Below are 22,357 nucleotides of genomic sequence, written 5' to 3'. Positions count from 1 at the left end.
GCTAATGAGATTGATATTTTGAAACAGTTTTTAAAAATAAATGGTAAAAATGAGAACTTTTGGTTGGAATATTATACCCTAAAATTGATTTTGGTTTTGTATAATTTAACAAAAAAGAAGAAGAAAAGGGTAAACGATGAACTCTTCAGCTATGGGTTGTTCCTTCTGAATCTTACATTTCTTCCATCTGTAATTAAAAGCAAAAAAAACTGTGGACTGAGGAGGAAGACGAAGAGCATTTGTGGAAGATGGGAACATTGGGAAAGGCAATCTACACTGTCGGATTCTGGATCCGAGAGACCGGCCAAGCCCTCGATCGTCTTGGTTGCCGCCTTCAAGGGAATTACTACTTTCAAGAACAACGTAACCTTCTTAACTACCATATTCTATTTTACTTTGATCTTCCAATTTTCTCCATTTTTAAATTCCTATTAAGATTGTCTTTGTTTTCCCACCGATTTTGATTTGATGGAATCATTTGTGCTATTCAATATAATTGGGAAGATATTCATATTGCTTTGTAACTTTTGTTTGCCATTTATCTGGGCATAAACCGCATTGTATCTTTTGTGGGTTTTCTACGAAATTCGCTTTGTTTCGAATACCCTTTTACGTTTCCCTACAATTGACATTCAAACTATGATCGTTGTTGGTTCGAGTTGAGTTGGACACGGTTTGTAGAAGGCATGAACTTTACTTAGATATTGTATTGGGATTTTCGACTTGTAGATATGAACTGCCAGTCTTATCATGTGCATTTCTGTGTGCTGTTGATGGTATAATTAGGACTTCATATTCTTCAGGTTAGGTTGTTCATCAGGTGTGCTTTCAGGAAACAGCACCGAAAATTTAGAGAGCTAATGTGAGACCTTAATTGTTGAGAACGTCACTTTAGGAAGGAGCATAAGTAGAAATTCATCATCTATTATACATACCCATGGCTTAAAATATCGATGTTGATATCATGATTGGGATGTCAATTTTATGGTTATATTGATTCATATCATAAATTGGAAGATATTTTTGTAAATAAAAAAGTTCATAAAAATTATTTAAATTAATAATTTTGTTGTTTGTACTTCAAAAATCAAAACTAAGTCCATAGTCATAGATCTTGTTGTTAATTTTCATATTTGTATTGATTTTATTAAATGAAGTTCGTTTATGCTTTATTTGTATTTATGAAAGGTATTGGAGATATCGATTAATACTTTATAGTGTCCAACCCTTTGATATACTGATATATTAATATACTGACGGTATTTCAATCCTTGATTATACCTTAGTTTGAGGATTATATTAGTTTGTTTGTACACAACATGGCTGTTTGTAATGATGATTCTGGATGTTGAGATCCTGAGAGGAGTTTAAATTGAACCAATATTTCTTTGTATGTCTGATAATACATCCTTTTGCCCCTCTTTTTGTTTTTAAAAATAGTGGCTCCAAGACTTAGAATTCCAATGTCAAAGAAAGTATATTATGAACACTGTTGCAAAACACTTGCAAACAAGGGCTGTTGCAAAATGCTTCGTAGGACATGGAAAATACAAATAGCAAAATAAATTATCTCAACCATCATTTCTATTTCACTTTTGGTCACGTATATCTTCAATACTTGACTGTGGTTTTATTATATACACAGCAACGTTGTATATGCCCTGGAGATTCTTCTGTTGAACCCTAGTTTTTTTCTGTGCTTCGAATGAATTTGTGTAACTATGTAAAGGCTTTTGGTTTGAACTCTTTATAAGTAAAATTTTCAGATGACATTATCTAATTCTGATTCTTTTTTCTTTAGTATCTAGGCATAGGACACTCATGAACATATTTGACAAGGCTCCCGTGGTCGACAAGGATGCATTTGTGGCACCTAGTGCATCTATCATTGGTGATGTGCAGGTGGGACGAGGGTCCTCTATTTGGTATGGGTGTGTTTTGAGAGGTAAACTTAACATTAGCCTTTTTGAAAATGTACATGTTTCATTCTTCATATCTGGTAGTGTGTCAATTTTGATGCCACCCCCCCTTAAACTACTTTTTCTGATTTCCAAAGTTCCTGAATTTAGACTTCTACACATTGTATAAATAGTGTTTAATAGTACCTCATCCATTAATATTGACCTGAAATAGCATGTTTTTATATATTTGGCTTTTGGGATTCATTTGAGCTAATGATTTGCAAGTCTGTTTAAGTAATTTCATCCAACGCAAGAGAAAATCTTACAAATGCAAGTCCAGTACATAATGTTCCAAAATATGATAATCTGAAAAGTAGACTGGGGCAAATAATATCGGAAGAAAAAGATTAAAGTAGAAATGTTATGATAAGTAATGGGAACAAAAGTTGATATGTTTGCTGCATTAATGATTTTTTGGTTGAAAGCCATGGTTGGGAGAAAGCCTTGTTGTGACAAGTGTATTGAAAATTTTAGATTCTAGGTTGTGCATAAACATGAGGTCGTGCAACTATTGAAATTCCGTTTGCTGCATTTTTGCTTGTTAGCAATTGCAAATGTTTGAGGACTAGTACTTTTTTGGGGAACGTAATTGGTGTTTTTTGTGAGCAAAATGATCGCTCTGTTTTTTGCTGATAATAATTTGAGTCAACTCTTCTTTTTGCCTAAATTTATTTGGTGAGAACCATTAGTTTACCTTGGAACAACCATTTGCCAGTAATTTGTTTAACAAGTTTGCTTTTCTTCTTTCCCCATCTTCTCTCACACCATTTGCTTATATTTATCTAACTCCAAATTTTTGTGAAGGTGATGTTAACAGCATCAGTGTTGGTTCCGGAACTAACATACAAGACAACTCTTTAGTTCATGTAGCAAAATCCAATTTAAGTGGAAAGGTTTTACCAACTATCATTGGAGACAACGTTACTGTTGGTGAGTGAAATTATCTTATTTTAATGCTATTAACATCTATCACTCGATGTGCATGTATTACGGTTTCAAATTTTAACTAGACAGGTCACAGTGCTGTGTTACATGGATGTACTATTGAGGATGAGGCATTTGTGGGGATGGGAGCCACATTGCTTGATGGGGTGTACGTAGAAAAGCATGCAATGGTTGCTGCTGGAGCACTTGTGAGGCAGAATACACGAGTCCCATGTGGAGAGGTTTCTCTCAATACTACCATTTTACTTTGCTATCAGTATAGTTATCTGGTATTGAATTTTATAGTCAAATCAATATAGTTGGTACTTGGCTCCCACATTTCAAGGATTGGTTGCACACAATTCACTGTTTCTAATGGAAATTTGCTCTTGTTTGTTTATCTGATCAAGAGAATGATGTGATACACCTCCATTATTAATTAGGACAAACGTTAAAGCCATTGGGTCAAGTGTGTGCGCTTATCTGTTTTGAGGCGAGGATTCATGTAATTTCTACTTTGGTATGATGTGGATAAGGTGGGTGTAAAAGAAAATAGGCTTAGGACCCGTTTGGATTGACTTTTTAAGTGTTTAAACACTTAGTAAGTCAATAATCCAAACATGTCATTACTATAGAGTGATAAGTGGGTTCTTTTTTATTTCTTGCTCAATTCTTTGCTAGAGTATGGGACTAGTCAAATCTCTCTTGGGTATGCACCCTCTTTATTATGAGTAGAAGTTGCGTTTCATCATGATTGAAAGAAATTATTAAATGTCAGCAATTCAATTACAGGTTTGGGGAGGCAATCCAGCAAAATTCCTGAGGAAGCTTACAGAAGAAGAGATGGTCTTTATCTCCCAGTCAGCCATAAATTATTCCAACTTATCACAGGTTCATGCAGCCGAAAACGTAAAGAGCTTTGATGAAATTGAACTTGAAAAGGTTCTTCGCAAAAAGTTTGCTCGCCGGGATGAAGATTATGATTCAATGTTGGGTGTTGTTCGTGAAACCCCCCCAGAGCTTGTCCTTCCAGATAACATATTGGCTGACAAAGTAGCAAAGTCCTCGTAAGACAAATTTCTAATGTAGGTAACCAACCACATAAGATTCTTCCCCTTTGAAATGTTGTGCTGATATTCATAAAAGACACAACCTTCATCTCAAATAATATATGGAGGTTGGATGAAAGAGTGAACTGAATGCCATTAATCACGGACAATGTCCAATGGCCACAGCTCTATTCAATCCTCTCTAAAACCCCATTTTTCATTATCTTGAGAAATCAGGCACAGTTAGTCAGACATCATAACTTTCGATGATTTGATCATCTTGTAGCCATCCTTGGATCTGTTTCCCAGGTTTTGAACATTTTGCTGTTACTTTTTGGAAATAAAGAACAATGGAAACATGTGTATTTTCACTTCAACAGTGTTCTTGATTACCTTTTATATGGTTCAGATACTTAATTCAGATCTAATATTTGAGATCTGGATTGAAATAGGGAACTTTGCTTGGATCGATGCCATTCACACAACCTTGATGGATCAGTTTCATTAAAAAAAGGCGTAAATGAACCTAATATTTGTACAGTGTTTCATGTTTGTGTGATTTGATTACATTAGGGGCAGCCAACTGTAAATGTCCAAGGCCAAGCCAATGTATGGCTAATGCAAACTGCAGAAAGATGGAAAAGGGTATGTTCTAGCTATGGTTTTTTTGGATGAATGGGCCAATCTGTTCGGAGAACAAATAGTGAAAGAAAGAAAGAAAAAAGTAGAGGCCTAATCCACTGAAAAAAATGTCAATTATTAAAGGCACCTACTTTTCCTATTAAGATCCCCACCTCAGCTCACTAGTCATGGCAAAGTTGATTGAACTACATTTTGATTTGACATGGATTCAAGAGCCCTAATTTGATCCCAAAAAGACTTTTTCCTTCCTTTTTTTTTCCCTCCCAAAAATGACCATTCATTCTTAATCACAATCACACCGTCCCTCCAACGTGTGATTCTATAAACCTTTAAACTTCTTACTTTGTTATCTACTTTTTTACCAATAACTTCAAAAATCAAATTAAAACATCATTTGGTAACCATCTGATTTATAAACATACCGCCCCTCGCAAAATAATTAACCAAGAGTGATTAAAGGAAAAAAGAAAGTCATCAGTGCTTGAAAAAGTAGGGGAGTTAAAGCAAAATGGGACCAAAAGGTGAGGAGAAAGACAAAAGAGAAAAAGAAAAAGAATCATTAATCAACCATTATGACAATTAGGGAATTTGGGGCATTGTATTTGTAGAAGAAGCAAAAGAAAAAGATTGGCTATTGCCAATTTCAAAAGTCTCATTATAAACAAACAAAACACTCAATAGAAAAAAGTACATTTTCATTTTGGCGTTTTCCACTGTGTTATGTTTAACATGTTTTTGCAATTTGGCCGTACTGCTCCTTGTGGAAGTTGACCACCCAACTATCCCCAAAAACTTTGAATTTCTCTTTCTCTTTTTGCAAATCGATTCATTTGGGAGTACACGACATAAAGTTTACGTCAATTGAGTTATGTTTATGTTACGTCTTATTGCATTCAAATGACATTTGTACTTTCTTTATTTGTAACTTTTCAATTTCGTCTCTATATTTTAGTTCAACGCTATTTCAAATATTACTTGTAAGACTTTAATGTATCCAACTATATTCCTAAAATCACACAAGTTTATTACCTTGGAAATAGAATTTGAATAATCTAATATATAGTAACTAACTTTAATTTATCCAACTATATTCCATGAATTCTTTTATGTGGGAAATATACTTTGAATCATGTAATATCTAGTAACAACTTTAATGTATCCAACTGTATTCCTAAAACTATATGAATTCATTACTGTGGAAATATACTTTGAATCATCTAATAGATAGTAACAACTTTAATGTATCCAACTGTATTCCTAGAACTATATGAATTCATTATTGTGGTAATATACTTTGAATCATGTAATATATAGTAACAACTTTAATGTATCCATCTGTATTATTAAAACTATATGAATTCATTATTGTGGAAATATACTTTGAATCATCTAATACACGACAACAACTTTAATATATCCAACTATATTCCTAAAACTATGAATTTATTACCATGGAAATAGAATTTGAATAATCTAATATATGGTAACAACTTGTATCGATAGAGGTGGGATAAAGTGGAAGATTTGAGCAATATAAACAAGACCATACAGTAACTTTTTGGACTTATTCGGTAGTTGTTTGTTTTTTGCTATTTGGTTCTTGAAAACTATGCGTATTCTCACTCAATTGCTTGGAGTGTTTTAAAAGAGTTGAATTTCTAATCAAATTCTATAAACAAATTAAGTTATTTATTTATTTTAATTTTTAAAGCTTGACTTGGTTTTTAATTTTCCTTTTATAAAACTAGATGACAAAACAATAAATTTAGATGTGGAAAGAGTTTCTATAAATTTAATCTTGAAAAGCTATAAACAAAAACCTAAAAAAGTACCATTTTCAAATGAGAACTTGGACGAAGTTTTAAATCATCAATTGACCAAAAATTTAACTATAAGAAATATGAAACTTATTCAACAAGTAGAAATCAATATTAAACAAGAAGAAAATATCAATGCATAGCTTAAACACGAGACCTTCTTGAACCAAATCTTAAAGGTTTAAGTAAGTAGGTGAAAGTTAGATTTAATATAATATTTAACAAAGTTGAGATTAAACCTTTTACTTTTTTAAAAAATGAAAAAATGAAAATCTTATAAACCTTAAATAAATTACTATTTATAGTTATACTTATATATGTAATTTGAATATCTCTAAAACTCTATACCTTCCGCATTCTTTTACTCTCTAACTTAAATATTATAAATACTATAACAACGTTCATTCTTTTCGATCCTCCATAACTCACAAAAGCTTCCATTGTTACTCTCTCCAAGCTTCATTATTTATTCTTTTTAACTAATTCTTGAGAGAGTTATACTTTTGTAAATTTGCTCTTTGATAGAGTTTTTCTCGTCTTCTTTTTCATTTCCAAATCCATTGTTAAAATGGTTGCTCTTAATCCTTAAAAAGAGTTTTTTGTGACAGTTTGATCATGATCTGTGGAAACGATTAAATTTGCTTTTGAATTTGTAAAAGAGTGGTGTAGCGGTTGTCTCTAATCCATAGAAAAAGTTGGTTCAATGTTTTAGTGACATAATCTAGAGGAGTTTGGAAAGTTGGATGCATATCGATTATTGTGCCAAACCACTATAAAATTGTCCGTGTTAATTTCTCTATTCCTCTCCTATTTGGTTTGGCAATTAATTTGTTGATATAGTTCATTGCACAACATTAATTGCTGCAAAATTTGTTCAGTAGAAGAACTCTATTCACCTTTTCTAAAGTTGTCAAATATGGATCCTTGACAAATAAATTAACATGTAATGTGACGTGAAGTTTTCGTTTGTTCAAATTTTGATATCAACATCAAGTAGGTATCAGGAAACAAATAATTAAATTGAGATGGCTTGTGTCAGCACATAAATTTGTTGAAACATATTTGAATTATTTGAATGAGAACCATGTGACAAATGTATTTATGATCATTACAATACGATAATTAAAGCCAAACCAATATTTTCAATGAGAAATGAAACATCAAAGCTCCACGACAAACAACAACCCCTTGGTTATTGGATATATTGGTTACGTTTGATTGAGTGTGTGATGATGTGATTGAGACTCTACTTGATGCCAACCATACTCTTTATTTCACTATTTCACCTACGGACCTAAATTACTCAACCCCACAAAATTACATCATACCAAACTAAATGAAAATGGGTATTCCATTCTAATTATTGCATCTTTTCAAAAATAAAACAAGTTAGCTTAAATATTACCGTCAAATCTAAATCTAAACAATTTACCAAATCTCAATAAATTTTTTTCAAGTTTTTTTTTTTTTATAAACCAAAATCTAAGATTGTTTAGTTAAATTTTTAGTTTAAATTTGGATAGTCCAATGTAAAATTACGTTGCAATCACGCCTGTAAACACAGTGATCTATATAGACTAAGTAATTGATGGATTGTAGGAATGTAAAAAGCAAAATTTCTAAAGTTGTATGTAATTAATAACGATGGAGAGGAGGATTAGGCAATTGATAAAGTATATATTTATAAAAAAAGAGAGGATGGAGACGAAGAAATCTAATTTTGCATTGTACACAAGAGTTGCCTTTTTACCTATTAAAATCACAAACTTTTTTGTTGTTAACACGTTCGTATGCCAGTTGAGTTATATTTACGGTAAAAAATAGAACTATGTAGGTCTTGATCTTTATACAAATCGTTATAATGCAAACATAAGTAGAATTAAGGTGGTAGGCAAAAAGTAGTCCACAAATAAAAGTTTATTTGTACGGATGTTCAAACTTGTGAAGATTACTTTTGAGTGCTTAAGAATGATTATGTCTATTTCTAAATTGAAAAAGAAAAAAAAAAAAAAAACTCACAATCACTCTCTAAAGCTCTCATTAGATGTTACGATAATAGTTACTTAAATTTTTTATAGTATATCTTACTCTTTCTTTTAGCTACTATACATTTTTCAATCCGAAACGACATTGTGATTGTGGGTAGGCTCTCAAGTATTGATGATGCTATCTTCTCAAGTTATTTTGTTACTCATTTTCTCCACTTACTTCAATCATACAAGAAATGACCTGAGAGTTTTCATAATGACTTTAAGACTTGTTATTGTGTAGTTCAAAATACCTAGAAATTTACAAACTGTAGTATTAGCCAAATAAAAATTATAAACTTCCCATTATGTGAAATATAATGGGGAGACCATTTGTATTAGACCATTTGTATTACAATAGTTTAATTTTTTTAGCTTTAGTAACCTCTATTTCTTTTTATTAGATATTATCTTTTTTATTAATTAACTTTTAAAAAATTATAATTAATTAAATTTCACTAATTTTCAACAATATTAAAATTAGATTTAAGATTTACACTTCATTCATTAATATAACGTTAATGGTCAGAAATGAAAAGTGAGTACTAATGAAAAAATTATTGTCACACTTTCAAATGTAAAACTTAATTGAAACCTAACTCAAAAATGAAATGTATAACATTTTGAAACATGAAAACCTAATACAAACTAGTTAGACTCAAAACTTAATAACAAAAAAGATATTTTTCAGTTGCTTGGAAAATTTATTAAAAAACAAGTACCATTACCCAATTACAAATTCAAACTTACTCTGAATAGATTATAAATAGAAAGTTAAAGGGTAAAAGGTTACAACTCAATACACTATGCTAAAACTTTAATAATACATAAGAATCTCAAAATGTGGGAGTATCAAACAAATGTAGAGATCAGATCATGAATGAAGGAACTATGAAGGTGCATATACATGAATGTATAGTCCTATTCTAATCCTATTAATTTACCCCAAAAATGGGAGTCTATGAAGAAGCATTACCAATGTTCTCCAACATATTCCAAAGTTAAAAGGGGATGTTTTTCAAATCAAAAGTTTGTCCTTACTTACTTTTTTGGTTGATGGAATAACAACATATCCAAAAGTCATCAATTGCTGCAAAGGGAAGGGACCAAAGTTTAGGCTTATACTTAGAGGATGCATGAATGATGTAGTGGGGAAAAAAGCAATTTAAATTTTTCATCCACTCATAATATCATAAGAACCACCTTGGAAAAAATAGGAAAATGAATCTTATTAATTTGGGTCAATATTAGGAATATCCCTTGACTTACACGTGTCCAAAGCCGCAACTTTTAGGGATGAACATTGCTGCAAAATCTATGTCAATTTGTCATGAGAAGAAGCAATTCCTTGATGTGATAGAGTTACCTTTGTTTTCCATTTCCCAAATAGCAAGATTGCTTTTGCCTTACATTACAATATGAATTATACAACCAAACAACCTTATCTTAAAAAATATAACACATATTTTGCCTAATAACCTTAACAAAGTCAGAGAACAAAAAAAGATTAAAAAGAAAAAAGAAATATATGAGATAAGCTTCAAACACATAGACATAATTCACTCTTACTTTTCTTCTCCACCAAACTACTTTTTCTTTTTGTTATAACGCTAACTCTATTGCAAAATTAGTTAACTAATGGCTAAAAGGAATCTTAATTCTTAATTATTCTACAAGTTATCTTGCCTTTACATTCTCAAATTTAAAGAAACAAAAACGAAAATGAAGTGTAAAACAAGAACTCTCAGTTTGAAATTTTTTGTCGACATATTAATTTTATGTTCAAAACTCAAAATTCTAAAGTATCGCGTGTTATTTAATGGATTGTTTGAAGGATAAAATGAATGAAAACGTGGGTAACATTGAAATGTTTCATGAAGAATTAAAGTGGAAGAGAAATGAGTTTGTAAGGCTTAAAAACGGTGAAAAAGGGAATAAAAAAGTGTTGTAAAACAAAATAGGGTTGTTACAAGATGAAACATCTCATTCCACCGTGGGCAAACAACAACCCCTAGTGTGCATCATTTATTACACAGTCTGAATTGATAAGCAACACAATGGACCCTCTCAAGAAGGTAAGTAAGTAGCCACTGTTTATGAAAGGAAATATCATAAGAAAAAAACAAAAGGCCAGAAAAAGAAAGAATTATGGTAATTTGTTCCAATCCGAGGGGGGAAAAAAAAGTTACATATTTCATTCAAATTCTACCATTAAAAGGGGCATTCACTAACTCATCCAACCCAAGAAGAAGAAACACCAGAGAAGAACAATCCCATACTCCCAATCTTTACCCATATGAATATTGAGAAAAATTTTCACATGAATGGAGGAATTGGCAACAATAGTTATGCCAAAAATTCCCATCTTCAGGTCATCTTTCTAATCTGTTGTCCTTTTTTTTTTTGTCCGTACTATCTCCTACCTATTTTGTTTCCTAATGGCTAAATCACATGAATGTAACAGAGAAAAGCTTCAGATATGGTAAAGCACGTAACAATGGAGGCTATAGAGAAAGTTTACCTTTCCACCGGAGCTCCGACGAGCTTCGGAATCGCCGATTTGGGATGCTCCTCTGGCCCTAATACCTTATCGATCGTCAAAGAAATAATCCAAGCCTTCCAATCGCTTAGCTCCGACCACCTCCGGCAGTCATCGGAGTTCCGAGTCTATTTAAACGACCTTCCGACCAATGATTTCAACTCTATCTTCAAAGCCCTACCCGATTTCTGCAGAGAGCTTCAAAACGAAGGAGTAAATCAAAATCCATCAGGGTTTTTCATAGGGGCTTATCCAGGCTCCTTTTACCAGAGACTTTTCCCCAGTAATTGCTTGCACTTCGTATATTCCAATTACAGTCTCCACTGGCTCTCAAGGGTTTGCCACCATTGCTATTTCTTTTTCTTTTTCTTTTTTCCCATTTTTTTAGAGGTAGGTTTCTGGGGTTTGAAATTGGTTCGATTTTGTAGGTTCCTGAGGGGGTTCGAGATGAATTCGGAAAACCGGTGAACAGAGGGACGATTTATATATCGGAGAGAAGTCCGATTTCAGTAGTGGAGGCTTATGTGAAGCAATTCCGGCGAGATTTCTGGGAGTTTCTGAGAAAGAGGGCGGAGGAGGTGGTTTCCGGCGGCCGGATGGTGCTGATTTTACTCGGAAGAGATGGCACCGATCATGTTGATAGAGGAAATTCGTTCATGTGGCACCTTCTTGCAGAAGCCTTCGCCATTTTGGTTTCAAAGGTAACGAAACTAAATGCACAAATCTTTATTTTATTTTTTAAATGGGCTTCAGAAATCATTTCAAAAATAGCAAAATTTCATGAATTATAGAAAATAGGACATATGATATATATCATCTTGTTGTATCCAAAAAGATATTGTTTAACATAAATTTTATAAAAAAGAATGAGACCAAACTTTTTAAAATTAAATTAAATTCATATATATGTATATATTATATCGTAGCTCCAAATAGAATATACATTTAAATCTCCACTCTATTATTTTATTGAGCGTTTTGTTAGAAAGGGGTTATATTGATAAATAAAATAAAATGGTTGAAAACCCACAAAACATTATTTAATTAGTTGCATATAAAGATTAAGTGAAACAAATATTATATTTAACCATTTGAATGAATGTCAAAATAACTCATATAATTGAAAATGTTTTATGTAAAAAAAAAAAAACGGAATTCCATAAGGAACACAATAAGCCCTTCATCTTAATCATAACCTTTCAAAGGATGGATTAACATTTTGATTTCAATTTTTTTTTAGTTTTATATTTTATTTTTCTTGTTGTCAAGATTTGATGGGTTGCATGATTGTCATTTAGATGCTCATCAAAATTTACTTAAATTGGTCCATTCATTAATTTAGAAACAAGTTTAATTTTAGAAAACAAAAAATTGAATATAGATTGAACATCCTAGGCTACAAGTCATATCTCTAGGCCAAAAGAAAAAAAAAATGAAATGATTTGAATAAAACTAATAACAAAAAAAAAAAAAAAAACATAGAGCCAATGGACACTCACTTTGAAAAAGTACATTTAAATATCTTGTTGCCTTGTAAAATCCATTCAAGGGACAAATTGATTGGTAGCTTTTACTATAATTAACATATATATATTTAAAAATTCAACTAAAAAAATAATAAAATTTCTAGAAAAATAACTTTTTTCCAACAATAGTTTAATTCACCAATTAGGGTTGAGGCAAGCTCTAACTTCCAAGCAAATAGGAAAATAGTAAATGTCACCTATACCAATCAATAAAGTTAAGCTCCAAGAAATTGGATTTGTTTTTTAGTGAGTTTAACATGTTGCATAATAGGATATTTAACCGTGTGATTTCTTAGTTGAGGGTGTATATATCTTAATCAATCAAAACTTTACTTTTTCTTTCTAATATAATGAAATTGATATGATAATGAAAATGTTGGTTATTATAGGGAGAAGTGAAGGAGGAAGAGTTAGATAGCTATGATGTGAATTTCTATGCAGCAAACAAAGAGGAAATAGAAGAGGAAGTGAGAAGAGAAGGGTCATTTGGGTTAGAGAGAATAGAGAAATTTGAGTTAGAGAAGAAGGTGAAAATGAACAATAATGGAGGAGATGAAAGCTATGGGAAAGAAGTTGCTAAATCAGTTAGAGCCATTCAAGAGTCTATGATTTCTCACCATTTTGGTGATTCAATTTTGGACTCTTTGTTTCTAAATTATGGAACCCTTTTGGATGAAGAAATGGCCAAACAAGAAATCAAACCCATCACTTTTGTTCTTGTTCTCACTAAGTTGTGATTAATTCTTAATCCCCCACAATATTTTTCTAATATTTTCCCAAACTCTTTATTTATCATCATCATTAGTATTGTAATTTTATTTCTCATCTATAAAAAAGTTAAAAGGGTTTCTCTTTTCTTTTTTCTTTTCTGGAAATCTATAGAATAATTGAGGTGCAAGCAGGCAATGAAATGAATAATTTGCAGAAGAAGAAAATATTTCAAGCATTTGTTTGAGAATAATATATTTTTAAACAATAAGACTAAATCTTTTTTAAAAAATCCCAAATATTAGAGACAAAATTTTGTATTAACATAAAATTATATATTACAAAATGCTATCAAATTGGCTTTTCAACCATTCTTGAATTCATTTTGGGCTGGGGCTCATAAAAAGGCACCATAAGCTCTAAAGGGAATATGAATTGGGCTCTATCTTTTATGAACCTTTGAAGAGTACAATTGAATGCTCATATAAGTCTTTCTATTAATTTTAGGTTAAGTTTGCAAATATATTAATTAGATTCAAACTATTATCATACATAAAAAAAATTCATTTTTTTTTTTTTAAATTTATCAAAAGTTTATCATTGAGGATCTATCAAAACTATATAAATCTATTATTGATAGCCTCTGTTATATTTACAATTTTTTTAAAAAAATTTACTATATATTTAATTATTGTTCTTAAAATTGCTACCTATTATAATTACTCTTAATTTTATCAAGTTATTTAATTACCATATTTACAATTTAAAATCGACTTCAACATGTATACAGCCTCAGTTTTTCATGTCCTTAATCTATAGTGAAATTTGTATCTTCATCTATTGCACGTTAACAAATGTTATAACATTTCACGAAACAAGTTCTAGAAAATGAGTAACATATAAAAGAATACCAGAGATCGGTAATCAAGAAATCAATGAATACCACCTACGTTTTGAAAGCAATGCGTACATTACTCTCAAGTAGATTAATCATTGAACCTTTCACCAAGGCTCTTCCTAAGTGTAAGACTCCCTCTCACCGTAACTTAGTTATTCCTAAGCTATAGTATGTCTTAAATCCCAAAGAGAGACTCTTTATCAACTAAACTCGAATGTCTTAGTCTTTTTTACAAGAATCTAATTAATGAAGCACAAAAAAATAACCATTTTGATCCGTTGGAGGAACAAACTCATTTGAAAGGGAGAAGAAAAAGGAACTCGTTTTCGTCTGACCACTTTGACAAATTTGATAATGAAGCATACACATAATACATATAACTCGTTTTTCTCATTTGGGAAGACATATGCCCACACATAACACCCGTACAGACAAAGGGCCATATTTTTTATAAAAAAAAAAAGAAAAAGAAGGTCAAAACAGTGTTAAGGTTAATTTAATAGTATGATAGATTTTGAAAAGTTTGAAAAGGAAAATGAAATGAAAGAGTAATTTAGAGAGCATACATAATGGTGAATGTAAAACATAGGTTTGGTATAGTTGTAGCATATAGTCAAAGACTGAAGGTTGTATTAAAGATGCCTCCATATTTAATTCTTCAGCTATCCACCATTCTTTTAATGCCATCAACATTTTATATATTCCTTTTTTTATAAAAAGAAAAAATAAATTAAATTCCCTACTTCAAACTTTATCTTTCTTTTTATTTCCCTATTTTAGTATCCTTTTTCATGGGAATAATCTTAAGTTGAGTAACTCAACTTAACACGTTTAAATAAATTGTTCTTTTTCATTCAAATCATAAACTAAAATTTGTTCAACTAATCTGGTATAAATCAAACTTTTAATTGTTTATCAACCAATCAATTTCCTTAATTTAGACATTTAATTGCTTTTAGCTTTTAAATTTATTTATTCATCGTTCTTCCATTCACAAGGATGCCTTTAGAAATTATTAATATAATTGCTTTAACAATTATTCAAGGAAATTCAAACTTAAAGCCTAAATTATTTCATTTATAAAAAAAATTACGTGTTTTCAAAACTAAACCAATTTAAACCGATCTAATGGTTTGGTTGGGTTTTCTTTTATCAAATTGGATTTCTTGGTTTGTATTTGGAAAAAAACCAAAAAATATTGGTTCGGATCAAATTTTTGTTAGAAAAACCAATGAAAATCAAACCGATCAAAATAGGTAGATATATAGCTCTAAAATGTCATTCGTCATTAGGCTTTTTTTTTTTTTTTTTTTGTATTATAATTATTATGGTACGTTTTAATTTAAAGTTAGCAAAAACAAGTAAGAATAAAAGTCCATTGGTTTTGTTTTTTATTGGACACATTGATTTAGGTGTGATTTGCGTAAAATTGATTGGTTTGGTTTGACTATTGACTAGGAAAGTGATAATTATATAACTTTAAAAACGCGTTTGTAAATGAGATCATATATTTGTTTTCGTGGTATGACGTAGATGCTTCAAAATTAATAATATTCTCTAGAATTTTGAAAATAACTATTCAAATTCAAATGTATAAGAATATTATTGAAGAATATTTATGTTCTTTTTCTTTTTTGTTTAAATTTTATTATAAAATTTTTTTCATATGAGAATTTAATAATAGTGTACTACTTGAGAATAAATTAGAATCGTATTGATCCTCTTTCATGGATCGATTCTGCATTATAATAAAATATCTATCATTTATTCCAATAATCCCATAATAACTTATTGTTAATTAGCTCTACCTATCAATTTTAATATTTCTCTCTTTAAATAATCATCCAATTAATATTTCATCCCTAAGTCAACCTATATTCATTATTACTTAAATTCCACCTAAAATTTTGATGCCACCTAGGTATAACTCACCTTACACGAATCTATGGCCGATACTATTTACCTGATTTCATCCTTTGAGACAGAGACTAAGTTCTATTCCTTATCGTCATTGAAGCTACATAATTTTATAATTGTTGTAAAAAGATTATCATGCAAATCAACAATTGAGAATCTATTTTACACGTTCAAAGTGAGCTAAGCAAAATTATTAAAATTAAAATAGTCGCTTTATTAAAAGAATATGAATTTTTAAATGCTTGAATTTAAAACAAGAGAATGTAATTAATCTAATGAAACATAGTTTTTTTTTTTTTTTTTTTTTGCTAATAGACTAATTAATGTCATCAATCATATGTCATTAGATGGCCTGATTACAAATTTGGTATAGATAAAGGCATAAAGAGGGTATTATCATAAAAAATATTTCCTAGAAATCAATATAGAAAAGATTGTTTTGTTTTTCTTTTGTGTGGGGAAAAAATGTTCTTCTCCAAGTTATGGATAAGAAGAATGTGCAAATGCTACTTTAAAACAATATTAATTGAACTTAAAACCTAAACCTAAACCCTAAACCCATTTCAAAATACTCAAAATTTCTCTCTCTAAATAGATATTAATGATTTAATTGAGACAAAAGGGCATTCTATATGGTTGGTACCCACCACTAGAGACTCCATTAAATCATGTCCTAAGAACCTTTTTCTTAGGACATATAAACAAAGTCTTCTTTCAAAATCATGCAGAAAAAGAAGGTAGTATATATAAAAATTAAAATTAAGGAAAACAATGGTGGGTTTGAAATGTTCTTATATAATAGTGGCATACTGTTAATTGAAATTAATTGTATAAAGTTTTGAAAAAATGGAGTAAGTAGAATCTAATAAGATATCCATTTCAATATTGAAGCCATGGTTTGAAAAACCTAATGATATATATATATATATCACTCTCTCTTCAATAAAGGTTTCAAAAGAAAATTAAATGGGAAAAACAAAAAAAAGTTCAAAAGTTACATTTGAAAAAAGTTGGCCATTTTTTATAAAGTAGGGTTTTTAGTATGTCATCAATAACTATCCAATTCTATTTTTTAGTCACTTTTTCTCATTACACTCTATACATATTCAATTTTTTTAACATCGATAACATTTTATTCTAGCTCGGACAAGTATCAATTTATACTTAAACTTTGGAGGTTAGAGGTTGTATCAATTTAAATCTTAAACTTTGGAGATTGCATCAATTTAAATCCTCAATTTTCATAAGTTTATATAAGTAAAGTGTAATGGAGGGTTTAAACTGATACAATTAATAAGTTTTACGATCTTAATTGGTACATCCGTAAAAGTGTACAGTCTAAATTGACATAATTACAATTTGAGGTTTAAATTGATATAATTTCCAAAATTCCAAGGTTTAAATTGATACAATAGGTAAAATAATTTTTTTCTTAATTTAAACTAAATTTGTCTACCTAATTTCACTGGTTGCATTAGTTAATTAGACCGTTAACATCAAAAGGAAAAATGGACTAAAAACTTAATAACACATTATTTGATGCAACACAATTTAAAACTTTATATCAAAGTTATTATTCTTTCATCATTTAGAGTAAGGCAATTGATGAACAAAAGGAATATGGAAAGGAATTAATTAACCCAAAGAAAAAGTAGGAAACTTTGATGTATATAAATAATATGTATAATGGAAAGATGGACAATATGATGAACATAAATAATTTATTGATGATTGGTGCTCTCTCCCTATGCACAATGCACTTCTCCCAAGAAAAAAGAAAGAAAGAAAGAGAGCAAATGCACTATGCATATGTTTGTTGATTTTATGTGGTTGTGAGAGAGAATTTAGATGGTGAATTCTTTTAGGTCCCAAACTAAAGGTTATTGAAATATTGTGTTATCTTATTCCTTAATCATTGAGCTCTATATTTGGCTTTAACTATCCTATATAAACTATAGGCATCATTAATTAATTGTCACTCTTATTTATTTCTAAAACTAGTGCCAAATTTTGTATGTATAATTTCTAAATTAGGGTATAGTCATGATATTGTGTTATTTCTAGGTTTATCTTTTCGTTTGAAGACGTGTGAGTTTTGAGAGAAAATCGTATCACCTTCTAAATATTAATCTTTAATAAGTTTATTTCTTTAGCTAACAGGAATGAAAGATAATTGATAAAAGAAAAAAAAATTATTATAGACACGCAATAAAGAGTGATTAAATTTTTAAAAGAAATAACCACCTATTTAAGATTTAATATTGTGGTGTTTATATTAAAAAAAAATGGAAAGGCAATTCTTTAACATATGTTTATAAGAATTTCTCTACTTTTTTTTGTTTTTTTTTTTAATTTGTGATTTACCAATAATTTTCGAAATACAAAAGAATATTTTGGTTAAATCCTTTTGTCTTCCAATTTCGGTAAATGTGTGATATGGTTGATCTAAAACGAACGCGAGAGATCAATTGTGAAATGCAAGTCCAGCAAGCAACAGTAGGACGAGTAACAGACAAACAAAATCCTCAATCTAAAAAAAGAAGGAATTTGAAATACCAATTTTACCCTTCTCTAGGTAAAAGGAAATTTTACTCTGTACATTACACAAACATAATTAGTACGCCCCATTTCTTCTTCTTCTTCTTCTTTCTTCTTTTTAAAATTTTTAATCCTCTAATTTTCAGCCGGAGATTAACCGTCGCAATGAAGTACCACAATGGCGGAAGATTCTTCCCGACGGAACTTCTTCTCTTTAGCTATAAACGCCTCAATCTTTCTCTGAAATTCCTCACTACTCAAATCATCCTGGTAACACAAAATGTCATTCGTACACTCCAGATTCCCGCACTTCTCTGTCTCCGATCGTCGAAGCTTCTCACTCTTCGTTTTCACACATTCTCGGTTAAGTTTCTCCGACAAACTCCTCAGAATCACTTTCGACTGACCCAATCCCGATTCCGACTCCAGATCCGTGTTCTTCACTTCAATTTCACAATCGGTTGAATAATTAGAACCAACCCTCCCCTCCGCAATGATCTGTTTGTCCTGGTACACAATCTCCTCCACTTCCTCGGAGGCAGAATCGGTTAAGTCCGATCCGGTTCCGGTTTTGTCAATGAGGTCTTCATAAATCCGATGGGTTTCAGAAGTGGGGCGGCGTGAGAATTGAGAAGGCTTGGCTACGAGAGCGACGATGATGGCGTTGCAGAGGAGGAAACCGAAGAGAGGAGTGGCGATGAAGGCGAAGAGTTTAGTGGAATACTCGGCAGAGATTCTGAGGGCGATGGGAAGGCGAGAGAAGATCCATGAGAGGGAGAGGAGGAGGAAGGAAAGTTCTAGAAAACGGAAGAACTTGGAGAAGATTTGGAGGAGATTGCAACGGGGAATGGGAGTAGAAAGCTTCTCTGCTTTGTCGAAGAAGAAGAAATCCATTTCCGTGGATTTTTGAGAGAGAGAAATGGGGAAATGAGAGAAGTGAAGCTTCGGCGTGGATAATCGGGGGGTATTTATAGAGAAATGAAGGTGGGGGAGGGGGGGTGGAAATAATAGTATAGCTTTTACAATCTTATTTATTAATGTGTAAATAATAATAATAATAATGACATGGAATTTCCCCCAATCCTTTTTTCTATTATAAACAAATATATGGAATTATTGTTAACAATCACATAATATTGAAAAGAAATTATAAATAAGAATTAATTTTGAAAAATGAAAAAGTTCATGATTATTTTATGAAATAATAATAGTAATAAGCATAGCTTTTCGAGAGTTACAAAAGAAGGTATGAATGAATACATTTTCGTCCACCTTCCAAGAATAGTCAATTTGGTCTTTTTAGATTTCGAAATCACTCAAGTTGGAAGAAGAGTCCTCCCCTCTTCTTCTTACATTTTAAAATTTCACTATTTTAACCTTAGCATTTAAAAAAAAAAATATATTTTAATATTTTATGAACATTTCTCATTATTTAAATCTACTCAGTAGAGTTAAATGCAAGAAACTATTAACTAAAGCACTTTAAGAAAGTTCAAGGAAATCAAAGTCTAAAAGGTTTACATATAAATTGTGTGTAATCCATTGAATTCGTGTAAGAATTTCGATTAAACTCCCAATTTGATCCCTACTTTGAAGTTTCATGAGACGGAAAATAGTAATTTAATTGGAATTCTAAATTTTTTAAAACTTTTAATTTATCAAATTTAGTCTTTTAAAGAATATGATTTTAACGATAACTACCAAGATAAATACTTCTAAACGATTATGAATTAAACTATATTTGGATTGATTAGTGAGAATTAAAATGAAGGAGAAATAGTTTTTTTTTTTTTTTTTTTTTGAAACAAAAAGTTGATGAAATTGGTCAAAAACGACCATAGTTCATAATTTAAGCTAGAAAGAAAAGTAGCATAATATTTGTACTTTTTCACAGAAATAATGAGAAAACTAATAACAATAAAATGATGCATAAAGTGACAGACACAAAAAGACAGTAAATATTTATAATAATAGATTTATATTTTAATATAAGCATTATTGAAAGAATTAGAAAAATAGTTTGTGAATATTTAAATATGAATAAAGTTAAAGGAAAAAGAAATGTTGGGTTCAAAATTGGAATTCAAATGGAAATGTCTGTGGTACAGAGGTCTTCATCGCCAATAATCAGGATCATTGTCAGAAAGGCGTGAATTAATTGCTTAACCTAGCCAACCTCATTTCCCACCTTGATTTCCTTCACTCAAATTTAATAATTCTTATTAAAAACCCTCTTTTTTTTCTTCTTCTTTAATTTTAAACCATTTGTGCTAATTCCATGACCTTAGTTTGTGTATTTTCAACATTCACGGTCAAGCAAATTTTTAAAAGACATGTTGCATAATAGTTGTAGATGAAAAATCTTTGCCATGAGACTGTAGATGTGTGGAAGCAGAGAGCAATTTGGTATGGAAATAATGATTTCCTGACGCTCGATTATTGTAGGTCACATTAAAAGAATTAGAATTGCCCCCAATTTTGTTTGTAGTTTATATTGAGAAAAGAAAAGAGAAGTGTGAGGGTGGTGTTTTGTTAGATAGTTGACCATGTCAAGAAGGAAAGAAGTGAAGAAAACATCCAGTTTTTGAAGTGTTCAAATTACAGAGAGCATTCCAAATCCATTTTGAAACAGAAGAGAAATGGATAAACAATTTAATTAGATTGTTATAAGAGAAATAATTATAATATTATACCAAATTAGTTAAGTTTTTTAAGAAAAAAAGAAAAGAAAAGAAAAGAAAAGAAAAGAACAAAAGAAGTAGTAGTAGTGTAGTTATATATGAGTGTCAGTGAATCACAGCCGTACATCTTGGAAGCTGCTCCCTTCGTGTGGAGGGGTTGGATCACGTGGTGTGTGTATTTAATTAATAATATTAAAAAAAGAAAAACAAATTAAAATGAGAAGAAGTGGGTGTGTCAGTGTCAGAAGGAAGCCTGAGGAGAAGAAGAAGAAGAAAGTGAAGAAGCAGAAGAAGAAGAAGAAGAAGAAGAAGGTAAGGTTAGGAAAAGCGTTAATGGAATGCACGCAAATGGAGATGATTTTTGGCAAACTGCTTTTACCTTAAATCACACGCTATATATTCTCTATCCCCATCTTACCCTTTTCCTCTCATAATGCCATCAACCTCTTTCCCACCCTACATCGCCATTTACTACCACTATCTCTCTTCTTTATGTATAACACATTTATAGAAGTGAATCGTGTTTTACCTTTAGAGAAGAACATCTTTGCCAATTGTTAATTTTAAACAGAAAGATAAAAATGTAAACTTTTAAAAATACATAAAACAAGAAGTGAACATATTTGAAATTTTGTCTTTATATATTCCAAGTTTAAAATGATTATTATTTGGTTTGAAATGGAAATATTGACCAAGTCATTGACGATCAAAGAAGTAGATGCCTTCTCAGATGCTCCTAAACAATATTCTCTTCCTATATATATCTTCCAATTAACTCTTCCTTTATCAATTTCACAACAATATATAAATCTCTTATATATTCTTTATTAGGGTATTTGTGATAAATATATATATATATATGGACAACACATTCTCCTGATTCAATATTGTGCAAACTTGATTAGATATGATATAAAATTTATTTGAATATTGTATGTAATAGATGTAAAAAGAAAGGTGAGTAGCAGTAGTATTAGTAGTAGGTGTAAGGTAGGGTAGTGTAGAGGAAAGCCACACCGAAAATTGATGCACCATACCCTCATTAACGGCCACGTGTAACAGAGGTTTAAGTTTCTGACTTACCTCCACCGCTGATTCAGTAAAACAAACAATTTAATCTTGCCCTACAC

At 30.6% G+C, this 22,357-nt stretch overlaps 3 protein-coding genes and 1 long non-coding RNA gene across 4 annotated transcripts; 2 read left to right on the top strand and 2 right to left on the bottom strand.

Annotated features, from left to right (window-relative positions):
- Positions 1 to 27: 27 nt before the first annotated feature.
- On the top strand, positions 28 to 4,311 carry LOC101204629 (gamma carbonic anhydrase 1, mitochondrial). The gene is made up of 5 exons (XM_004146450.3): positions 28 to 363; positions 1,802 to 1,945; positions 2,766 to 2,891; positions 2,976 to 3,127; positions 3,678 to 4,311. Exons 1-5 carry the CDS (start codon positions 249 to 251, stop codon positions 3,954 to 3,956), a joined length of 816 nt encoding a protein of 271 aa, XP_004146498.1. The 5' UTR covers positions 28 to 248; the 3' UTR covers positions 3,957 to 4,311.
- Positions 4,312 to 9,101: 4,790 nt separating this feature from the next.
- LOC116403382 lies at positions 9,102 to 10,351 on the bottom strand. Its single transcript, XR_004216152.1, has 2 exons — positions 9,690 to 10,351; positions 9,102 to 9,510 (listed from the first exon to the last, which is right to left on the bottom strand). It is a non-coding gene; the product is annotated as an uncharacterized LOC116403382 (long non-coding RNA).
- Positions 10,352 to 10,568: 217 nt separating this feature from the next.
- LOC101204383 (salicylate carboxymethyltransferase) lies at positions 10,569 to 13,340 on the top strand. Its single transcript, XM_004146449.3, has 4 exons — positions 10,569 to 10,791; positions 10,885 to 11,295; positions 11,388 to 11,660; positions 12,875 to 13,340. The coding sequence occupies exons 1-4, from the start codon at positions 10,717 to 10,719 to the stop codon at positions 13,220 to 13,222; spliced, it is 1,107 nt and encodes a 368-aa protein (XP_004146497.1). The 5' UTR covers positions 10,569 to 10,716; the 3' UTR covers positions 13,223 to 13,340.
- Positions 13,341 to 18,454: 5,114 nt separating this feature from the next.
- LOC105435182 lies at positions 18,455 to 19,503 on the bottom strand. Its single transcript, XM_011654854.2, has one exon. It carries the CDS (start codon positions 19,438 to 19,440, stop codon positions 18,700 to 18,702), a length of 741 nt encoding a protein of 246 aa, XP_011653156.1. The 5' UTR covers positions 19,441 to 19,503; the 3' UTR covers positions 18,455 to 18,699.
- Positions 19,504 to 22,357: the final 2,854 nt, after the last annotated feature.

Source organism: Cucumis sativus, chromosome 4 (genome assembly GCF_000004075.3).
Source record: "Cucumis sativus cultivar 9930 chromosome 4, Cucumber_9930_V3, whole genome shotgun sequence".
Lineage (NCBI taxonomy): Eukaryota > Viridiplantae > Streptophyta > Magnoliopsida > Cucurbitales > Cucurbitaceae > Cucumis > Cucumis sativus.
The sequence above is the reverse complement of the archived record's forward strand: the minus strand, read 5'-3'. Positions and strand labels throughout refer to the sequence as shown.

Coding starts and splice junctions, on each gene's coding strand:
- LOC101204629 (XM_004146450.3), top strand. CDS start 249: ATGGGAACATTGGGAAAGGCAATCTACACTGTCGGATTCTGGATCCGA. Junction 1,946..2,765: donor GTATGGGTGTGTTTTGAGAG/GTAAACTTAACA, acceptor ATTTTTGTGAAG/GTGATGTTAACAGCATCAGT. Junction 3,128..3,677: donor CACGAGTCCCATGTGGAGAG/GTTTCTCTCAAT, acceptor ATTCAATTACAG/GTTTGGGGAGGCAATCCAGC.
- LOC101204383 (XM_004146449.3), top strand. CDS start 10,717: ATGAATATTGAGAAAAATTTTCACATGAATGGAGGAATTGGCAACAAT. Junction 10,792..10,884: donor CCAAAAATTCCCATCTTCAG/GTCATCTTTCTA, acceptor TGAATGTAACAG/AGAAAAGCTTCAGATATGGT. Junction 11,296..11,387: donor GTCTCCACTGGCTCTCAAGG/GTTTGCCACCAT, acceptor TCGATTTTGTAG/GTTCCTGAGGGGGTTCGAGA.
- LOC105435182 (XM_011654854.2), bottom strand. CDS start 19,440: ATGGATTTCTTCTTCTTCGACAAAGCAGAGAAGCTTTCTACTCCCATT.